Consider the following 24,714-nt stretch of genomic DNA (forward strand, 5'->3'; position numbering starts at 1 on the left):
GTATTTAATGGTGTATTTAAATCACAGTGTCAAGAATTCTTGGACACATACAGTACCTGCAGGATTTTTTAACATTTAGTGTTAACCAGGCTTGCATTTCCACTGTCAGACCAGTTCTACTCTAAAACGCCTCTTAACATGCCTCTCTGAAGAAAATATCACACAACCCCAGCATTTCACCAGCAAGGGGAAAATGAGTGAAAACTATATTCTAATACGGAATTAACAGAAAAAGACGTTCGGTCCTTACATACAGATTTAACTTAAGCAATTGATATTTTATATACCAGTGATTTACACTAAAAATAGCAATCTATTCATTTGTGTCAGCATGCTAAATCAAACTGATATTTATAATTATTTCACATAAAAGGAGAAGATGCTTGTTAACTGTAGCAGTTCAAAGGGATGGCTCTTAAGAGCCCTCAAGACCATAAGCAAATCCCATGTAGGGACAGTAAAGGGGTGAGGTGGATTCATTGTTCCTGCCCACTGATTGGACGGCCATAGGAGAATGTGAAGCTGTGATAGCTGCTACATATAGCTGTATATAGAGTGTGGAGGGAGAATGACCCTCATCCAACAAAATTCTGATAAGTTTTAACCACCAACTGGTAACGACTTAAGACTGTTACATATACTCACTAATGCAGATTTGTACTCGCATCTGGCACTTGGCGAGTGTTAATTTTAGGCCCTGCCTGCTTATATAGCCAGATGGCCCCACCCATTCTGGTTGGCTTCATGGCCATAGGTTCATGCAGCTAAGCTGCTGAGCCATTGGTTTGTTTTTTATTCACTGCACAAACTAATGGCCATGCGGTTACACTGCGTTAGTGAAAAGAAAAGGTGTCTAGCAACGCAGTATGAGTGAATTATCGATAAGGGAAATCCTTTATTCTCAGGCTACACCATAAGAGTCTTCAGTCTAGATTTAAATGTGCCCAAAGTGGGAGAGGATCTCACAACAACTGGAAGTGCATTCCACTGTTTAGGAGCTGCAACTGCAAAGGCTCGGTCTAGCAATTGGTTACATGAACTGATTTTATACACCCACTGGTGTCTTAAAGTGAGTTTATCAATTACAATTGTCAATTAAATGTATCTGAGGTATTTGACAGGCCAAAAATCCCTGGCCATTGGCATTGAAGAAGCCCTGTAGCGGCACAGTAAAGCCCTGGAATTGACAGTGGAAACGCACCTTGTAAACTGTGGCACCTTGTAAACAGTGCTTTAAGTTTGTCTAACTTAAATGTCTAATTTCAAAATTCTGGAAATATGGAAAATATGCAAAAGCCTAAGCTCCGAATGTTATTCAGTCAAGAGCATTGAGTGATTTTTCTAATTTTCTTTTGTTGTTTGATTAAAATAAATTACAAAAGCAGCTTGGTTATTATGCTGCAGTCACTTTAAAACTTGACGAAGACGTGATATCCAGTTGGACATATCAAATTTAAGACAAACACTGCATGCTTTCCATGTCTCCTTAATCAAACACATCTGATTCAGATCATCAACTCATTAGTAGAGAGTCCAAGGCCTGAAAAGAAACCAGGAACATGGTTGGGACCACTGCATTAACCCTTGCACTGTTGTTGTAGATTATCTTACTGTATGGTGACAGAGGAAGGTTGTGCTGCTCTGGCATCAGCTCTGAGTTCAAACCCCTCACACCTGAGAGAGCTGGATCTGAGCTACAATCACCCAAGAGATTCAGGAGTAAAGCTCTCTGATACACTCAAGCATCTGGACAAACTCAAGTAAGTTGAGCATTAACAGACATCTTCTGTGATTGAGAAGTGGTTTTGATGAGAGAATCTGTCATTGTTTTGATAGTTGGCATGAGATGCTGGTTTGTTCTCACAAAAAAAATTATGAAGCCCAACTTCCTTTAAACTTTTGAGTGGTACAGCCCCAAATATGGGATTTTTATTTCTGTGCCCTGGAAGTATGGTCGCACATATGTGATTTATAATGTTGATGTGATATCTCATAACTTCCAGAGTCAAACTGTGGTTTCTCACTTTGGCCGGCACTGAGCCAGAGATGGACACGCTCCAAAAGGGGCTCTAGAGTGCGACCTAATTTCTCAATGGTGCGACAAAAAAAAAATCATAGGTCGAAACTGTTCGAGGGGGGAAAAAGTCTTCACGACTCTGAAAGTATCCCTGTGGTTCAACAACAGACACTAGAGCCCTGCATTTCAGCCACCCATCGGGCCAATTTTCATAGTTCAGACACGGGCCGGGCCTCCCGCCTGTTTTAGACTTCTCCTTACTGTTATATTTTAGACATCCTTTCATTAGTGATAAAACTAAATTGCCACGCTGGTGGAAACAAAACAGAGCGTGCTGCTGGGACTTGATATTGTGAGTGCGCACAAATCAAAGCCCCTTTACAGTTACGAATTATGTATTACTCTTAACTTTATGAGCAAAAATAACGGCGTATCCACTGAAAAAAGTGCAAGTGATCATGCTGGCGTCTGTACTGAAGTGCTCCGCACAAACTATTGGATTTAGCGCATATTTATCTGGGTCTAACGTTTAAACATTGTTATATGCTTGAACTGTTTTATATCTATAGATTTTATTTTAGGCAGGTCGTGATGATTTGAGAAGGCTCACTGTCTGTCGCTGGCCGCTTGGTCGTTACTTTAAAAAAACAAACTAAAACTTATATTTAAATAAACAAAAAATGCTCCAAACGTTTTCTAAATTAACTTAAAAAATGAAACGAAACATAATCACTTTGCTATTACATACAAAACTGATCTATTTTAATAGCTGAAACAGTAGTATAAGCTGTTTAGCTGTTCAAATCAGACACTAGAGCATCCCTTTCATTTAGACACAGTGTTAGATCTGATAAGAATCAGTGTAGATGGGCCAAGTCTGGAAGACTTCGCTGCTAGAGAGAGTGTGGCCAGCTGGTTTAGCCAAGGCCAAAGATCAAGAAGGCCAAACTACAGGAGATGGCCATTCGAGGCGCATGTGTCTGCAATGACATTGAGCCATGAGATGTTCAGTTTGAAGCCCTTAAAAAAATTAATTTAGATTTTATTTTTATTTCATTTATCTTGAGATGTTTTAAGTTTAAATTTCAGCTCAGTGAAACACTTAAAAGCACCTACATTTTTTCAGTAAGTTACCTTTTTTGTAGAATTGTGCTTCAAATAAAGAACTATGTTGACCGGATTGTTAGTTAATCATTTAGGTTACATGTCAATATTGCCTATATGGACAGCGATAAAAAAAAAAAAAAAAAAAAAAAGTGAACTTGTAAAAATGGAGTGTTAAATACGATGCGGTAGAAAATTTGGATGCACCTAACTTTTGTTAAGAAAAAAAGTTAGGCGCACCAGTGCAACCAGTGAAAGTAAGTCTAGAGCCATGTCTAAGCTTGTCATATAATCACAAATATGTAGTGTTTTCAACCAAATAATGTTTATTTTAGGTTTCAGATATTTAAAGAAACATAAATACTAGTAAAACAATCAATAAAAATTTTGTAAAACATGTACACAATGATGTCTGTGGAAGCACAGGGGTGTGAAGTAACGAATTACAAATACTCACGTTACAGTAATAGTTTTTATGACTAATTGTACTTTGAGTACTTTTACTTAAGTCATTTTAAAGGTCCCTTTTTTGGTGGTTTTTTAAGCTTCAATATAACATGTTGTTCAATATAACATGTTCATGTTTCGCGTGTAAAAAAACACAGTACAGTATTTTTCACACAATTTACTTTTCTGTATACCGCTGTTTTCACTGTCATAAAAACGGTCTGATGACTTCCTTGTTCTGTGAAGTCCCTCCTTCAGAAATACGTAATGAGTTCTGATTGTATTGTGCCAGCGGTTCCTGTGTTGTGATTCGACAGCAGCTTAGCGTACATTGCCCTCCTGAATGCGATTGGGCTAGTTTTGGACTAGTTTTGAGAAGCAAGTGGGCAGGATTTGTTTTAAAAAACCTGGCAATCCTGATCTGAACACACGTCCTGGAGATTTTACTGACGAGATGCGCATGAAAATCGCATTAGATTTTTTGCACAGCCCTACCATCTAGTTAACAAAGCTAAACAGCGTTGCCCTTTGTGTAATAAGTTACAGAAACTGTTAAACGCACCAACTTAAATAATAAAATACACTTACCGGTTGTGGTCCATAAACAACACCTTTTCCAGACAAATTGGGAACTGCTCCATCTTTCAAGAATAATCTTTGTGCGAATCCGGCATTAAACTGATTGAGATTGAGGAAGCCGACCTCAGCAAAATGTGCTGCACATAGTTTTACATGTGGATTATAATTTTCGAAAACCGATTTAAACATAAATTGTAACCATTGATCTCTAAGTACAGCGTCCCTGGGAAGCCCAAAAAAAGGTGATTGGACTCCGAGATGAAAATAACAGCGTTTCGACGACAAGCACACTCTACAAACACAACTCTTCCTCTTCTCCGTGAGAGCGCAACAAAACCATGCCCCCTTTTTGTGTATTCCTGTGGGGGGAGGTTAGTCAAAAAACTGTTTTAGTGACGTCATTAATGAAGGAAGTAGAGGGATGTTGTCCAAGCTGACTGTTCGATGTAGGTGAATTCTGTTAAATAAAATATCTCGCTTGGCATTGAACTTTGAGCTTTAGAATTTTACAGATATTATTAATACTCTAACAACAACATTACACACACACAGTTTGAAACATGGGATCACGAACAACGGGACCTTTAAGTGATTTATCTGTACTTTGACTACTGTAATTTTCCTCCATTTGTGGTCGTTTCATGCTTATTTTAATTTTATTTTTATACACTTATTCAACGTGATTGGATAGAGAGATAGTAATAGGTTTCGTGACTTTCATCAAATTAAATTGTGCATAGAAAACTTTAACCGCCAACTGTTTATCATGGCCTCTCGAAGTACATTCTTCAAGTATCAATTCAGTCGCATCTTCCTTTTAATATAAACTTATTATGTTAAGGTAATTTTCAGATTTCTGCTTACTAAATGATTTGTATATACAGCCTGAAATTTGATGTGAGATTGCGGGTATTGCATACAGTGTTAACTGCGTCAATTGCCACGTTCTGTAAATTCCCACTCACTTATGAGATTCACGATCTGCACCAGCAGTCACTTGGATAAGTTGTTGTTGCTTGTTGAACTTAAGGATGTAACAGTATGAAAATTTCTTAATTATAGTGACCAAAATTATCACAGTTATCAGTATTATCAGGGTATTGTTATAATGTACTGGAGATGTTAAAAAAGTACAAACACATAAATCACTTAACCAAGTTTTATGTTTAAAAATAGACAAACAACAAATAAAATGACTTTTTGTTTGCATAATAACTAAAACAATAACATTACTAATGGTGTTCGGATTTTAAATGACAACTTGACTGACAACAGTTTAATAGCATTCAAGATTTCAAGATTGAGATATTTAATGTAAATGTTTAAATAAAGCTTTGAAAAAGTTTCATAAAAAGGTAAACCTCACATTTCAGACTTTAAATATAGAAGAGATATGTAAAAATTATAATTGCTTAATAAGCCTCCGTGATCACAACAGCATTGCTATTAAGAACACTTCCTTTAGGTCAGCAGTTCTCAAAAAACCTCGTACACTCGTCCATAATTATATTTAATGCGTGAGTTGGCATAATTTGTGCTCGTGACGGAGCGGTAGCGGAGCGTCATTGGAGCGAGTGAAAACCTCAATGCTTCCGACTTTCAAAAAATCTGCTCATAGCTCCAGACAAAATCACGTCGCTCTGCTCACATACTCATACTCGCACACTTCAGTGCACTTTGAATGGAACATATAGCCTACAGTACGTTCGATTCGAACCGGAATCATGGCGGAATATCATGTGATGTCCACTTCACAGGGCATTTATATTTGAACAGAAACAATGTCTGAAGTCATAAGAGAAACATACTAAATGTGCAGAGCAGGGGGGCGCGAGGACTGGAATTGAGAACCGCTGCTTTAGGTAAGCTATTACATAGCACAAAGATGAAAACAAAATGACATCAAATTGTTTCTGAAGACAGTCAAAATCTTCAGAAGTACATTCATATAATTAATTAATTCATATATTCATTTGAATAAATTCCTTATCACTCTTTTACAACTTTCTAGCTTTTCCGCCCAGTCTTGACTGAAAACGAAACTACTCTGCTGTTCACCTGAGACTGTTACTGAAAACTGCTGGACAGTATTCATTTATCGCCAGTTGTTCAAATCGCAGTAATCTAATACGGTTTTAATGATAATAAAAATATGAAATTGTAATACTAACCATGGGGAATTTTTTCATGATTTATCGTCAAATCTGTTATCATTACATCCCTAGTTGAACTTGTTGACTTTTGATGAGTTTGAGAGCATGCTGCTAGATGTGAAAAAGTGTGTTGGAAACACTGTTGGAAACACAAATTAAGGACCAATCTGCACCTTATTGATGACCCGTGGTGTTAATTTACAGCATCTGTGCCAGCACGTGATGTAATAAAAATATTATTGTTTAAAATTATTATTGTATAATATTGTTAATAAACATTTTTTTAATTTTAATTTTTATATCCATATTATACAATCTGCCTTCATTTAGCTAGTGCACTCGCCCAAAAAACAATTTGAAAAAACTATTTTCAAGTTCAACACTTTTTGTTCCATTCAATTGTGGATGCTGCTGATTCTCCGCAAAGAGACATGCGTGTGTGTGTTTTCCTTTGAAAAAGTTTACCAAGTAATACTTTTTAATCAATTTTTCCTTACAAATTGTTTTATCGCCTTAACAATTCAAGTAAATGTGTAAAAGTTGTGGCATGATGCCATCCTTCTAGAACAATATCCATTTGTTAAAATTGTAACATAAATTATCAAGTTTAGTCATTCTTAAACTCATATCATGGTGTGTGATGCTGAGCTATGAGTTTCTAATGCTATTTGTATTTGCACTGTTCTAAACATTAATATTTTATGTGCAACAACAGCATACTGTATAAAGGGGGTCGCACACAGGACGAGAAGCGTCGCGTCGCGCCACATGTAGGACAACTCGAGGTATCGCACACCAGACGCGCACATTCTATACGTTGGAGCTCAATATCGAATCAAGTTCTGAGCAGCAAGATGAATGAGATTTAACTTCATTTATTATTATTATTATTTTACATATATTATTTTAATTGATAATAGCTGAGTTTTGAAAGTTAATTAATTAAAATAATCTGTGTTATAATTTAGTCTAGATTATCATTATCATTCTAGATTGCCATTTATCAGTTGTTTTGTATTATAGCCTAAGCAATTTCAACATTTCTAATGCTGTAGCTACTAATACTGATTTGATTGCTCAATAAAAACAAAGACACATATTTTTATAGGTATGCTTATTTCTTAACGTTTTCAAGGATTATCACTGAACATTTAACCTCAGATCGAAAATTAGACATTCTTACCTAAAAAAACGATGACAAACGCTATCTTCCTTCACGTTTATGACTTCCTCACTTTGTCTTTGAATAATCTATTGTTGGCTGCATATAATACTGGGTATTTCCCTGCGGCGTTGATTAGTTTTTCGTCTTTTGCAGTCACCTACTCCGCTATTTAAATGACCTGAAGTATGTTGTGACGGTTGTGACCTGGTAAATCCAGTCGGTGGCTGCCGACGACATGATATCTTGGTATAATGTATGAACGATTTGAAACAAATATGATGTTATTTAATATAAAACTATGCAGATGGTGCTCTGTGGCGCGGCAGGAATTTGAACAAAGTCCTGAGTCGTAGCTGGGCGTCGCGGTGTGTGTACACTCATAGAGAATAATGTGTTCGAATTTTAAGGACGCGACGTGGCGCTACGCTTCTCGTCCGGTGTGCGACCCCCTTAAGTGGCCTTACACATGATTTTAAATATTTTTTTTCCAACTTTAATTTAAATGGGGATGATTGTACAGATGATAACTTTCATCTTTTCTTTAACTGAATACTGTTTTCCTGTTTTGTTTCCAATTTCCTGTTTTGATGTATTTTAAAGAGTTTGCAGTCAAAAAAAACTGCTGGATGATAGATATTCTTCATTCTTTATGACAACAAGATAATGAGAATTACAGAATGTACACTGTTTAATGTATAAATTTGCAATGTACAGTGTTTATTATGAGGGGGTAGAATCCACAGCTCAGTACTCACTACTCATGAGTACTTTGAAATAGGCTACTCTTTTACTCTTACTTAAGTAGTTTTTTGGACAAGTACTTTTAGTCGACTCACACTACTTTTTTTTTTACGGTAATTTAAGGTATATTTTTAAGGTAATTTAAGGTATATTTTTTTCAGTACTTTTTCCACCACTGTGGAAGCAGCAATAACAATTAATTCAAATATAATTTTCTGCCGTGTTTTTTCTGCAGTTTATATCAGATAGTGTAACTATAAAGTTGACTGTATTCTTCTCCCATGCAGTTCACTGGCAACTTACATGTATTTTAGAAACTGATGAATTCACCCCCTGTAAATGCAACGGACAGGAATCTCTTAAAGGGGTCATATGATGCTGAAAGTGCACTTTTACAAGTTGTTTGTACTGAAATGTGTGTTGGCAGTGTGTGTACACAACCAACCTAAAATGATAAAAATTCAGCAAGTTTTTTTTGTCTGTCTGTTTGACATCACAAAAACAGGCCCCTCCTATGATAGTTTGATTGACAGTAGCATTTCAGCACAGACTGGAAAGGCTATAGTAAACAGTTCCTCAAGAGAGAGTGACTTGGAAGAGAGGAGTGGGGTCAGCAGAGCTCATTAGCATTTTGCTGCAAAAGTGCATTTTTACAGGGTAAAAAAGGTGTTTTTTACACTACCATTGCAAAATGTAATGTAACGGACTTTTCATTAAGACCCTAAAGAATCATGGAAAATTAATCGTGGAAAATGCGCATTATATGACCCCTTTAACTGCAGCGAAAACAAATGTGGTGACGCCCATTACACACTGTAGATCAACATAATTTTTGACCCAAATTGAAATAAAATAGTTATTTATCATTAAAATACCTTCAAAATGACTTGATATACATGTACCGCCGCCGCAGGGCCACGGTGTTAACTGCAAGTCAGTTATGGCGTTATTTCCCTGTCAAATGTCGAGAGCGCATTATTTTAGCGCGAAAGTACATTAATATAATGTGCGAGCGCGATTCTCTCTGCTCGCGGAATATAATGTAAAGCAATGAAATATAAGTGCTATAATAAGTCTCACTTAGGTTAACACAGGACACGTAGCATGGGCTTTTAAATAATATAATAAAAAGAAAACAGAATAAAAAAAGAATAGAGCAAGCTAGTGTTAGAGGTCTTTACACACACACATATACATATATACATACATACATACACACATGTATATATATACATATATATACACACATAAATACATACACACACACACATACATATACATATATATATATATATACATACATACATAAATACACATACACATATACACACACACACACACACACAATTGCATAATAAATGAAAAGAAAATAGAATACAAAAAGATTAGAAAAGTAGTTAGATTTTTTTTTTTTAAGAATAGAATTAGAATAGTGAGTGTTAGAGGGTCAAATAAAGATGGAAGAGATGGGTTTTAAGCCGATTCTTGAAGATGGCTATAGGACTCAGCTGCTCGGATTGAGTTGGGGAGGTCATTCCACCAGGAGGGAACATTTAATTTAAAAGTCCGTAAAAGTGACTGTGCTTCTTTGCGATGGCACAATCAAGCGACGTTCACTTGCAGAACGCAAGCTTCTAGAGGGCACATAAGTCCGAAGTAACAAATTTAGGTAAATGGGTGCAGAGCCAGTGGTAGTTTTGTAGGTTTTTTTATGGGAGCAGCTATTGGAAGCCAGTGCAAATTGATAAACAGAGGTGCTACGTGTATTCTTTTTGGCTCATTAAAAATGAATCTTGCTGCCGCGTTCTGGATTAATTGTAAAGGTTTTATAGAACTGGCTGGAAGACATGCCAAGAGAGCATTGCAATAGTCCAGCCTGGACAGAACAAGAGCTTGAACAAGGAGCTGTGCAGCATGTTCTGAAAGAAAGGGCCTGATCTTCTTGATGTGGAATAAAGCAAATCTGAAGGATCGGACAGTTTTAGCAATGTGGTCTGAGAAAGTCAGCTGATCATCAATCATAACATGGATTAAGTTCACTATCGTTCAATCAAGACGAGCCGAGGTGGATCCGCCGAATCGACTATCTCAGGTAACCAGTTTCATTTGTTTTGATGTTAAATATGTCAAATGTATCGTCTTGATTGAACTTCAGTGAACTTATTCCATGTGTTCCATGTGCGGTTCAATATCAACCAATAAGATTCCATGTACGATGTCGCGTTTCCATTGGTCAGTCGTTGAAGCCTATTTCTGATTGGTTGTTGCCGTTTTGACAGCGTTTATGCCAAGAGCAAAGAGAAAGAAATTGAAGAGAAGCGTACTTGGCCATGCGCGAACGCACGGGACAGAGTCTAAGCACATACACGCTTACTTTAAGCGAAGAGGAGAGATTCGTGATTGCACTGAACACGTTTTAAGTGCAGGCATACTCTCTGAGCGAGCCTAGAGAAAATTCTTACAACAACGTGTATCTGAGAGCGCGATTCGCGCTCTGCACATTATATTCCACACGCGAGCAGAGAGATTCGCGCTCGTGCATTATATTCTACGCGCGAGCAGAGAAATTCGCGCTCGCGCATTATATCAATGTACTTTCGCGCTACAATTATGCACTCTCGACATTTGACAGGGAAATAACGCCATAATAAGTCGCATAGTCATTCATGAAACTACTGCCAGGTGGCACAAAGGGACGGATTGCAAACTGACTGTAATTGTAAAATTTTGGTTTGTAAATGGAGATGAAATGAAGTAAAACAGCAATAACATTATAATATGACATTGGAACATCTTTAAAAACCATTATAAAATTTACAGTGAGTTAATTTTAAAAATGTTGGATAGTCTAAATCCTGTGTTATACTTTCCAAATGAGCAATCCGATGGGCTACACGGACAGCACATACGCAGACTACTTGCATTTATACTACCGAAAGCGTGAGCTGATGGTCCACTCCGCAACGAACATGTGAACAAACAATTGGCCAGAATAATTGCACATCTGGTAGTCTTTATATTGTTTTATCGACGGATTGTACAGGTTCGAGTTGCAACGGGCTTCTTCACACAGCCTGCACATGTGCAATTGGCAGAGGTGGAAAGAGTACAAAAATATTCTACTCAAGTAAAAGTACCATTACATTAATGAAATTTTACTTAAGTACAAGTAAAAGTACCAGTCTAAAAAATCAACTCAAGTAAAAGTAAAAAGTAGCTCATTTAAAATTTACTCAGAGTAAAAATTACTTAGTTACATTTTAACAGTGGGAGGGAGTCAAAAATGGGACAGGCCAAGGTTGTCAAACTCAGTTCCTGGAGGGCCACAGTCCTGCACAGTTTAGATATAACCCTAATTAAACACACCTGATCCAGCTAATCTAATCATTTAGGTTTATTTGAAAACTACATGATATGTGTGCTGGAGCAAGGTTAGAACTAAACTCTGCAGGGCTACGGCTCTCCAGGAACTGAGTTTGACACCCCTGGGATAGGCCTATTAATCTCAAACTAGTTGTTTTTAATTAAAGGAATCAGTTATTTAGATTAATAAAACATTTGGGCTGTTACCAGGCAAATCAGTATCAACAAACTCATCTTTTCAATACAGAGGAAATGCAAAATCTTCATCGGACGTGGCATTTAGATGTATTTACACACTGTTTAGTGCAGGACAAGAATGCATTTAACCTGCAGTTACAAATGCATGAATAATGTTTTAATATGCCAGACATAAAATGTTGAATGCTCATTTGAAATTATAAAAACTTAATTATAAAAAAAAAAAAAATCAAAAGATACTTTAAATGTGAAATTAAAATGGCCAGTATGTGTCAGCAAGTCACTGTTAATAAGTGAGTCATTGCGATTGAACCAAATCATTTAAACGGTTGATTCATTCAGGAACGAAACACTGTCATGTTGCTCAGAGATGCAAAATTTTGCTTTGGTGGCTGTGTTTGGAATAAATTTTTGTTGTAGAAATACGGCAATATGGTGTCTAAAACGCAAGTCTCTTAGTTTGCTGTCCTGTTGTAAAAAAAAAAAATATATATATATATATATATATATATAAATATATATATATAAATATAAATATATATTTAATAAATATAAATATAAATATATAAATATATAAATATATATATATATATATATATATATATATATATATATATATCAGTGGCGGCTGCTGGTCTTTCAAAGAGGGGAAGCTCATTTTCGGCCTACATTATAACCCTCTGATGGTCTTCATTTGTAGTGACACTCGGGGTCTTTTTGACCCCAGACAATAACATTTCATTTTGTAATAGTAAAATATTTAAATTTTTTACAAATATAATTTTACTCTGTTCATTTATGTTTTTACTAAACTTTGTACAGTTTTTGGAGGATTTAAATCTTTTACATTTCTATAAATAAATATTTATTTAAATAGGCTTTTTTTTTACAAAAAAAGAAAAAAGCATTTCAGGTAAAATTCACTTCATAAAAGACCCAGATTTCTAACTTTCATACATGGGGATACCATGGATAATTTTATAAGGTTTAATGTAAGATTTTTGCCCATTTTTGGGGAAATTCAGTTTAAAAATTGTAATAAATCACTTTAACCACTAGATGGCTATAGTGTGTGTGTGTGTGTGTGTGTGTGTGTGTGTGTGTGTGTGTGTGTGTGTGTGTGTGTGTGTGCGCGCGCGCACATTTTCAATCTGTCTTAGTTACCAATTCAATTTTGTGGTGGTTCTGCATTTTACAAATATCAAGAAATATTTCCGAAGTTTGTCTTTCGAATACACTTGAGAAATCCGCGATCATGGGACTGAGCGTGAAACAGCTTCACCGACTTCTTATGGTGCAGACCGCTGTCAGTCAAAAGGAGATCGACAGATCCTCCAATCATCACGCGGAAGCCCAGTCTTCATTCACCTCCAGAGACGCTGAGCGTCCGTGGGCGGAACATAATCGCAGCATTTATCCAATGACCGTCTAGCTTCGGAGCACTGAAAAAAACTGTTCAAAGCAGCCCCATTGAAGTAGTGATGGGATTTATGGCTCTTTGAGGGGATCCGGATCTTCGCGATCCGTTCCTTTCAAAGAGCCGTTCAAAAGAACGGCTCTTTTGGCTCTTTTTAAATATTTGGTCAGTTTTAAGAAGCCAGCTTGGGGGCATCTCAGTTTATCCTGGAAATAATCACTGGGAGGAATGATGAGGTGAGATTTGTAGCCAAATAATTAAAACTCAGATATCACACACCAATATCTGAGTTTGATATTGATCACTAATATTGATATTGATTATTACCTCATTTGTCATGTGTGGACTATATTCCATAAGGTTGCACAAATCCCTCTGCTTAGACAGTGACATCACTATTTTGGATTTACCTTTAGTACAAAGTGTGTGTGTGTGTGTGTGTGTGTGTGTGTGTGTGTAAAGCTACGTTGACTTATGTTATTCATACAATACCTACTCAAATAAACATCAAAAACAAAGCCGGCTGCAATGAATTTCTGTGCAAAACAGCTTTTACTACAAACACTTTCACACAAGAACATTGTTATCACACAAGAACATTTTGATAGAAAACAAAAAATATTTAAAGTAGATAAAATTAGAATAAATAAAATGGAAATGTCTACATACTACATACTATTACTACTGTAAACTTTGCAAATAGGACATCAGCCCCTTCACAAAGTGGGCTGCAATGAACATGCACAACTAATAACTAATGTCATCACGCTATAAAGGGTTGGCCTGCGCTGGGTGCGCCCCTCCCCCATAACTGTTCTGTCTCGCGGAGGAGCTCATTTGTGTGCATCTGTGTGAAACACGCATAGGAAAAAAGAACGACAGAAAGAACGGCTCCCCTCCAGCCGCGACTCGGCTCCCATCGTTCATGTTTATGAGCCGTTCAAAAGAATCGGTTCGTTCGCGAACGTCACAACTCTACATTGAAGTCGCTCGGCTTCTTCAGGGAAATGCACTGTGACGCTACGGGAATGTATGAGAAGAAAATCGAGTCAGCCGACATGTAGCTGATTAACACAATACATAATACACAATAGTACATATTTGACCGTTGGTTTTTTTTTTTTACATTACGTGGGGTTGATGTCTTGTCGAGATTTTATAAACTGCTAGTTTGGTCTCCCTAGGCAAGCACAGCATACACAGCATAATAGAGTATAAATATGGGCAGGGGTTCACTTCATTTCCTTCAAGTTCAACTTCAGAATATGACGGGGTTTCGTTTTCAGCGGTGTCTGCACCACTAACGCCTGTTTTGTCCGTCTGCATCTTTCTTGTGATTTTAGCGCCAGTTTGCCCTCCTGCCCATTATTTACTGACATAGCTTCCAGGGAGCGATTTTTTTTTTACTCAGTAATTAATGTGTTTTAAAATGTAGCGAAGTACAATACTTCAAACTAAATATACTTAAGTAAAAGTAAAATTACAGATTAAAAAAAATACTTAAAAAAGTAGAAGTACACAAAAAAGCTACTCAATTACAGTAACGCGAGTAAATGTAATTCGTTACTTTCCACCTCTGGCAATTGGTGCTTTTGAAGCCTACCGACCATGCGTACATTTCCGCGCGGTCACAAAAAATGGGAGGCATGCACTCGTGTCCGCTCAGAGCCTCCGCGCACACTCTCCAATGATTTTTACGTCATCCTCACCATAGCAGACACTAGCGAACTAAAGTATAACACAGGCTTTAGGCTACAGTCTACACATAAAAAAATAATAGAAAGACCGTTACACAAAGGCTCTTACTGCATGCTATTGTTATTAAACATACATATATATATATATATATATATATACACATACTGTATTCATTGAAAACAGCGCAGCCATTCACCGTGCCATTCGGCGTGAGCAGTGGTCCACTTTGGCATATTTTTCCTGATAACTTTTTTTTTTTTCAAACACGCATGAACTACAAAGCCTATTTTACCTAATGAATAATAGTTTAGCTTCAAATGGGCAACATCACGAATATGGAAACGTTTGGATATTACCTGAATGAGAGAGCCCAACCTTACCTTGTGTTTCGCTGTAAATTATTATTATTTTTTTTTGTGTTTGTGTTTATTTTTTTCAATTGCATCTAAAAAAACAAAAAATCCTCCTCTCCCCTAAAAATTGTGCATGCCTGTTCACTTTCTGCATTCTGTGGACGATTTAAAAATGTTTGATGTACTGCCACTTTATTAGCCAGGAGAAGAATATTACTTGAGTTTCAATGTAAATGTGTGACCTGGTTTTATATTTTAAATGAGAGAAAATTCAATATTTAATGAAGGGATCTGTCCAAAACTTTTGAGACATGGCAACCTATGATCACATATTTTGAAAAGATGAAGACTCTCCCCTCTTAACTGTTGAGAAAAGAAAGTTTTGTGGAAAATGGCTTAAACGTGATCACTAAAATTGTTTGGTTTCATAAATATGTAATAATTAATTATTTCGGCGGGAAGGGTTATTGTGGGGAAAAGCTATAACCTTGATTGTATAAAGTATTTTGTTAAAGTTTCAGAAATATTTATAACAAAAATCTTTTATGATAATTACATCATCATTAGGGTTGCCAATTAACTTCATAAATGGAAAATAAGGGCTAATTGTGATTCTTTATCTTTTATTCTTTAAGAGAACAGTGTTTATTTTTGTAGAAAATAAGTTTTTATTCTTCAAGAAAATAAGGGACAGAATAAGGGACGATCCAAATATTTGTAATGTACAATAATGTAGGTCCATATCTGCCTGCAGTTAAAAAGTTCTCAGAAATAATCACATTTGTTTTGCTTAATTACAATTACAATTACAATTATTCAAAAAAGATTTGTCTTACAAAAAATTATATTGGCCTGAGTCATTTTTACCATTATAGAATTGTAACTTTACAAGGGTAGTAATTTAGGAGGTGAAAATACTGTAAAATTTCAAAGCTTAACAACTGAAGGTCTATGAAATGTCAGTCAACAAAGCATTTCTGTAAACAATGGCACTTAAAGTTTTGAGCTAAAATATTATTTTAACCACATAGCCTGTGAATGAATAAAAATGCATACTTTTCAAAGAACACGTAGAGAGTGTAGGTTGCTTCTGGTGTTTTGATTTGTACTTCAGTAATGAGGTCCAAGTTTAATAATACACTATTGTTTTTCAATGTATTTTTTTCTCTCTATATATAACAGCAATAACTTACAATGAAATATGTCTTCCTTCAGGAAGACTGAATGTTTTCCTGCCTTGCTAAATGTTGGGCTCATGATCAATAAATTGCATTCGCCCAAACTGATTTTGTAAAATCAAAACTTGCGGATGGTGAACCTGGGTGCAGTTAACGCAAGTCGCACTCGCTGTAAAGCAGGAGCAGCTGGCAGAGGATACCGCTTGGTCTTAAAGCCTTCCTCAAATTCCTACATTCACAAATAACAATGATTTTCAGAAAAAGAATGATTAATTATCAATTGAGAATTTGTTATTATTATGGTGTGTTGAATATAATAATATGGGCTGCGAGAAAATAATACATAAAAAAGAGTAGGGCTGCTGTGAGTGCAGGCAGCATATTTCAACCCAGTAGCATGGCCAAAAAAACAGACCGGCCCACCGGGAATCCTCCTGGTGCTCCCGAATAGCCAATCCGGTTCTGTATAGCTTGTGGGGGTTGAAATAAAATGTGTTAATCTCTTGCTCTTTCATATGGAGAGGTTCTGATGAGCGTTTCAAACTTGCAGAGCAGGTGTCTGTTTAAGGACAAATGCCTCATTTGGTTTGGCTTATGCAATTTTTGTAACGGCATACAGAGTATTATAATATAATATGGTTTTGGTTTTTTTAACAATTGTCTCAAGAAACTGTCCCGAAACATCATAGCCTAATTATTTTTAGTTTAATTATTGGGCAATTCCAGCATTACTGACATAACTGACATAAATTCATAAATTCTCACAGAATGTATTCATTACCAATATATTGAACCATCTCTTTGTTTTTTACTAAATCCCAAACAGTGTCCAGACATCAGAAAAGTATCTGTCTATGAACGTGTTTATTAGGATATTTTAGATTTGAGTTACGTTATGGACGTGACAAAAAAGACCCAAGTTTTTATGAGACAACATATTATCATATATACTTTCTGTGATTTATAATGGACAAGCCAGAAGCAGCAACACCTTCAAAATGGAGAAGGATTGGCCATTCTCAAAACATAAAATATAAATTTTATTCCAATTTTCGTTTTTGTGTTTCAGAGGAAAAATCTATGTTAACAGAGATGTCTATTGAAAATTGAATAGGTCTGCCCCCCATGTAAGATTTTTCTAGTGAATTATTCAACTAATTGCATGTTTATATTAAATTAACACAGTCTAATCCATAATCAGCCTTAATATATTCTGCGCTCAAGCACAAGCATTTAGTTTGCCACAAAGCTCAGGCAGAAGTAATCTAATAATTGTGAAAAAGGAGACATTTTAATTATTTATCAATAAATGTTTTCTTGTCGGCTGCAAGATGAAATTCACAGTGCTGGCTCTCTCCAAATGGACACGCCTTTAGAGAGAAATGCAACCTTCACAGATTACATTATGCTTTCGTTTTAAATTGGTTTGTGAAAAAGTAGACATTTCAAGCTTCCCCTAGATATATTTCTCATGTATGTGAGACACCCTAATTCGAAGTTATTTCATTATCAGGAAAAAAAACAAGTGATCACGCTGGCACATTCCTGTCATGCATGTGCATTAATAATTTTCCTCACAAACACTTGAATATGAATAGTTATAGAGCACATTTATTTTAGGTTACTGTATGGGATACGCATTAAAAAATAAATCTTCACAAGTCTACAACAGAGACAGATGCAGTTATAACCTATAAATTGAAGGCTATTTGACATTAAAAATTATATAATGGCTGATGCCGCTCCAATTCATTGATCATTCGTTGTTCTTGATCAAGATTAAACAGATGCATGACTCTCATAAACTTGTTTTACTAAATCTATTTTGCATTAAATAATAAAGATATGAAGCATGCTAAATATCATTGTACACAATTATAAAATGCCACAGACTGAAAATAAGCTTGCAGTTTCACATTTTGCATATGCATTACAAAGGTAAATTTTTTTTACATGCAATTATCCAAAATAAAAACAAGATTTGTAATGAAGATAAAATATGTAGACAAATAAGAATAATTGTTGCGCGTCGCACTCGGCATCATGTGTGCCGCGCAAATCTCGCACTCTGATATTTTAAGGAGTACGATACACTCCTGCATTTAAATGCGGCTGCATTTTTTTATTTTTTATCTTTTTATTTTACTTATGTTGTATGAAAGCAAGTAAAGAAGGCTCCATTTAAAATCACTTAAGTTGTCAATTAATGAAGCTCTTTTTTACATTGTGTGCACTTTGTTGATAATAATGAGAGAACATTAGTTTAAACGTGAGGATATTTTATTTATCTGTCCATTCTTTTCAGTTTCAGTGATTTAAAAGTGAAAAAAAGTGAAAAGTGAAAGTGAGGTGACATACAGCCAAGTATGGTCAACCATACTCAGAATTCGTGCTCTGCATTTGCATATGAACACACACTTCTTTTTTCCCCCAAGAAGTTATCTGTCAAAATAAAGGACATAACAAAATATGTGCGTGACAAAAAAATTATGCTGTTTTATTAAAGGAATTTTAAAATATGAATTAAAAATGTACTTGTGACAAAATATATGTGACAAATATAGGCCTAATATGTGAGACTATTGACATATAAATCCACATAGCCTAGCTCTCTAAAATAGGTTACCACTTTTAATGCTCCGATGCAAAGTAAACCACTATTAGGATAACACACACTTCATATTATATAAATAATACTGCACATATATTAAGTGTTTCAAATCTAAAATATGGTGTAATACTTGTGTAGCTTAGAGGAAATATAAGTATAGGCTCATAGGCATTACATTTATCCTGCTTGAATTCATTCTAAGAAATGCATTTCATCTGTGAATATTCAGTATTTTATATAAAGTGTTTTCTTCTTTCATTTTCCCCGACTGTAGCCGTCAAATGTAACATATCAGCGAGGCAAAGCTTTACAAGACGTAAACAGTTGAACTACTGTGCCATTTAGATGCACAGAGACATCAAGAATCAGCGTATGAATCTCAACAATGGTGACAATTAAAAACTTGCATGCTACAATGCATGCTGTGTACCTAGTCTTTGTGAGGAGAGAGCACTGTCTGTGACCTCGCATTGGGACCACATCTTGTGCTAAGACCACTGTGAGATCAAATTGTTGACAGGGATAAGTCAGTACTTTTTTACTTTTAATTCTCAAGTACATTAAAAATCATGTACTTTTGTACTTTTTCACAAGTAAATTCGAAAAGGATTACTTGGTACTTTTACTGGAGTAGTATTTTATTAGGGTATCCGTACTTTTCACTCAATCTGTACTTGATTTGTGTACTTCGTCCGCCTCTGCTCAATCTCTGGCTCAGCACCTGTAAAAACATGAAAGCAAATGTAAATTTAGAAGCATGGTATGTCACACACTTAACTTTCTAATCACAGTCATATGGTTTTACACATCAAGGTTTGGTAGATGTCAAATAATGTTCAATATTTTTTATTATTTTAAACCAATTAACCCTCATCCATCCCTCGTGTACCTATAACAAAAGTGTCCCTCCCAGAAATCTTATATTGATAAAAAAATGTATTTTGCTATTTTTTATTATTTTTATTTATTTTTGGGGTAATTTTTATTATATTTATTCTTTTTTTTAAAGAAAATATAAGCAAATAAGCAGTTTCTGTACATCATTTCACCAAAAAACAAATAAAGACACAATGTCAGTCCTATTTCTTTAAAAGCCAACAGATGGCCTTGGAATTGAGTCACTGAGTGTCTCTGACATCATCTGGAGGGAAAATGACATCACACCCTAGAATCAATGGAGATTTCGAACTGAGCAAAACAAGTGAAACATGAGAAATTAGATCTTAAGGCTTCAGTTTTGTTCTTCATGGATCCAAATATATATTAAATATTACAAAATCCATGTTTTGTAAAAAATAAAATAAAAATACTGTAAATTATAATAATCTGAATTATAACCTAAACATACACTCCAGAAAAGATGTGCTAAAAATGACACAACCTGTGTTAAATTTTAACAAATTAATGTGTGAGTTCTGGGACAACGTTTTTTTGTGTTGATTTTTACTCATTCATTGTGTTGATGATTTTAACACAGTAAATGTGTCAGACAGACTCCAACTGAGGATTTAGCCTTCAGCTTGTCTGCAGGGAAGGGTTAGCTGTTTGAGACAAAAACACTCTAAGACACATGCAGGCAATCACTCTGTGATGATCTTTCTCCTTCCTACAGAAGTTAACCCACCTGTGCACTGATATCAGGTACCTTCCTGGTCATGTGGACCTGCAATGGTTGAGTCTTCTGCCTAACAAAAGATCAAAATAATGCTAAAATATAAACTAAAGAATACCTGATTTGGTATGAATGAATGATTTAGTATGAATTTTTATTGCAGTGCTTACCTGAATGGTGAACACAGAAAATGGTCCATCTTCTGATTGATTAATTTGCTATGTAATAAACATAATGTTAGACTTCACGTATTTGATGTAACGTTAACGTTAATGTTAGCAAGTTTAGATTGTAAGTTAACGTTATCTGGTCTGCACCAGTCAGCACGTATAACATATTGCTAATCATTTCAGCAAACTTTTAAATACTTTAGACATAATAAATAAATAGCATTGCTAGCACCATTTCTTTATTGACAAAAACAGAGTAAAATACAGTCTTAAAGTGCGGTCACAATAATTAACCATGCTTAGCGAAATCCCGCGTGCTAAATTCAGTCATTTTTAAAGTTCTCTTCACTCTCGGGAAGTTCAAGTGAAAGTGGGAAAAATTGTCTATTTGAAATCAGTTTTAAAACGCATTTTCGCCGCGCTAACCAACAGAAAGCTGATTGATTTACAGTACTCATGAAGACTCATGTGCTTCTGCTAACGTTATTGACACTGTGCCCGCACGATTAAAACAGTATTAAAAACACAGCAGCAGGAAACATTTCTTTGTTAATAAATGTAAGTAAAATATGATTTCAAGTACATCTTACCTCAGGAATCTTGCTAGCAGTCCAATCAGCGGGGAATATGGTGCGAGTCGTCTCCTCCTTAATGCAATTATCTAATCAACCAATCACATGGCAGTTGCTTCAATGCATTTAGGGGTGTGGTCCTGGTCAAGACAATCTCCTGAACTCCAAACTGAATGTCAGAATGGGAAAGAAAGGTGATTTAAGCAATCTTGAGCGTGTCATGGTTGTTGGTGCCAGACGGGCTGGTCTGAGTATTTCACAATCTGCTCACTTACTGGGATTTTCACACACAACCATTTCTAGGGTTTACAAAGAATGGTGTGAAAAGGGAAAAACATCCAGTATGCGGCAGTCCTGTGGGCGAAAATGCCTTGTTGATGCTAGAGGTCAGAGGAGAATGGGCCGACTGATTCAAGCTGATAGAAGAGCAACTTTGACTGAAATAACCACTCGTTACAACCGAGGTATGCAGCAAAGCATTTGTGAAGCCACAACACGCACAACCTTTAGGCGGATGGGCTACAACAGCAGAAGACCCCACCGGGTACCACTCATCTCCACTACAAATAGGAAAAAGAGGCTACAATTTGCACGAGCTCACCAAAATTGGACAGTTGAAGACTGGAAAAATGTTGCCTGGTCTGATGAGTCTCGATTTCTGTTGAGACATTCAGATGGTAGTCAGAATTTGGTGTAAACAGAATGAGAACATGGATCCATCATGCCTTGTTACCACTGTGCAGGCTGCTGGTGGTGGTGTAATGGTGTGGGGGGTGTTTTCTTGGCACACTTTAGGCCCCTTAGTGCCAATTGGGCATCGTTTAAATGCCACGGCCTACCTGAGCATTGTTTCTGACCATGTACATCCCTTTATGACCACCATGTACCCATCCTCTGATGGCTACTTCCAGCAGGATACTGCACCATGTCACAAAGCTCGAATCATTTCAAATTGGTTTCTTGAACATGACAATGAGTTCACTGTACTAAAATGGCTCCCACAGTCACCAGATCTCAACCCAATAGAGCATCTTTGGGATGTGGTGGAACGGCAGCTTCGTGCCCTGGATGTGCATCCCACAAATCTCCATCAACTGCAATATGCTATCCTATCAATATGGGCCAACATCTCTAAAGAATGCTTTCATTGAATCAATGCCACGTAGAATTAAGGCAGTTCTGAAGGCGAAAGGGGGTCAAACACAGTATCAGTATAGTGTTCCTAATAATCCTTTAGGTGAGTGTGTGTGTGTATATATATATATATATATATATATATATATATATATATATATATCAAATGTAAAAAAAAAATGCAGTTTTCTCGTGAATTCCACTCATTCCTGTGGGTCAAAATGACCTGTGTGGGAGAATTTTGTAACTTTTTTTTATTGCACCCATTTAAAAAACTCAGAAAATATTATAGAACAAATATATATTACATTGATTATCCTTAAAACTAAAAATAAACTTACATTTCAAGAACCAAACATAAAATACCCTCAAAATTATCAGTAATAACCAGAAAATATATTACATTGACCCCATGACCCCCCCCCCCCACACACACACAAAAAAAAAGATAAACATGACCCAAAAATAGAGGCTCAGATTTTAATTAATTTAAAAAGAAAAATAGTTAATATAAATTGTATAAAAATTGCATACTATGATAAAATCCCCTGAAGATTTGCAATAATAATTATAAAATATTATTGAATAAAAATGCATTACATAGATTTTCCTTAAAACTGAAAAAAAAACTTACATTTCAAGAACCAATCGTGACCCAAAAATTAAGAGAATCAGAACTTAATTAATTTTAATAGAAACATTTGTTCATATAAATTGTATAAATATTGGATAGTATCATAAAATCCCCTCAAAATTCTCAGAAAATATTATTGAACAAAAATATATATTACATTGACCCCCCCCCCCCCCCCCCAACAAACAAAGGAAGAAAAAAAATTTCAAGAACCAAACATGACCCAAAAATGAAGAGGCTCAGATTTTAATTAATTTAAAAAGAAAAGAGTTAATATAAATTATATAAAAATTGCATACTATCATAAAATTTGCAATAATAATCAGAAAATATTATTGAATGAAAATACATTACATTGATTTTCCTCAAAACTAAAAAAAACGTACATTTCAAGAACCAATCGTGACTCAAAAATGAAAAGGCTCAGAATGTAATTAATTTTAATAGAAAAATTGTTAATATAAATTGTATACATATTGAAAAGTATCATAAAATACCCTGAAAATTCCAAATAATAATTAAACAAATATTGATTGATTGAAATATAGATTTTCCTTTAGAAAAACAACAACAACAACAACAACAAAAACACATTTCAAGAACCAAATGCGACCAAAAAATGAAGAGGCTCAAAGCTTAATTTTAATATAAAAATAGTTCATATAAATTGTATAAATATTTCATAGTATCATAAAATACCCTCAAAATTGTCAATAATGATCAGAAAATATTATTGAACAAAAATATATTACATTGACCCCCCCCCCCCCCCCCCCGTCCCCAAATAAAAAAGACAATTCAAGAACCAACAAATGAAGAGGCTCAGATTGTAATTAATTTAAAAAGAAAAATAGTTAATATAAATTGTATAAAAATTGCATACTAGCATAAAATCCGCTGAAAATTTGCAATAATAATAAGAAAATATTATTGAATAAAAATACTTGAATTGATGTTCATTAAAACAAAAAAAAATCTTACATTTCAAAAACCAAATGTGACCTAAAAATGAAGAGAATCAGATTTTGATTAATTATTAAGGAAAAATATTTAATGTAAATTGTATAAAAATTGCATAGTATCATAAAATCTCCTCAAAATTGAACAAAAATACTTTGCATTTATTTTCCTTAAAAAAATAAAATAAAATGAAACTTACATTTCAAGTACCAAACGTGACCCAAAACTGAACAAGCTTAGAGCTCAATTAAATTTAATAGAAAAAACAATCTCATAAAAAACATTATTTTATGATACTTTGCAATATTTATACAGTTTTATGAGCCTTTGTTTTCATTAAAATTAATTACGTTCTGAGCTTCATAATTTTTGGATCACACTTGTTTTTTTGTTTTAGTTTTTTTTTTAATCATTGTAATATTTATCCAATAACATTTTTTAAAATTATTATTATCTAGAATTTTGAAGGGATTTTATTTTATTTCATATATTTATTATTTTATTATACTATTCAATATTTATCAATTTTTTTCCATCATAATGAATAAGTTCACTGATGCAGCTGTGTGTGTGTGTGTGTGTGTGTGTGTGTGTGTGTGTGTGTGTGT

At 35.1% G+C, this 24,714-nt stretch overlaps 1 protein-coding gene across 4 annotated transcripts in view; it reads left to right on the forward strand.

Moving 5' to 3' along the window:
* The window catches only part of LOC132140764 (NACHT, LRR and PYD domains-containing protein 12-like), a 52,833-nt gene that overhangs the window by 27,373 nt on the left and 746 nt on the right, over positions 1–24,714 (forward strand). For all 4 annotated transcript variants that reach the window (XM_059549726.1, XM_059549735.1, XM_059549752.1 and 1 more), the window contains one exon: positions 1,602–1,760. In XM_059549726.1, the coding sequence (XP_059405709.1) occupies positions 1,602–1,760 (159 nt within the window). The remainder of the gene's footprint in view (positions 1–1,601; positions 1,761–24,714) is intronic.

This window comes from Carassius carassius, chromosome 1 (genome assembly GCF_963082965.1).
Source record: "Carassius carassius chromosome 1, fCarCar2.1, whole genome shotgun sequence".
Lineage (NCBI taxonomy): Eukaryota > Metazoa > Chordata > Actinopteri > Cypriniformes > Cyprinidae > Carassius > Carassius carassius.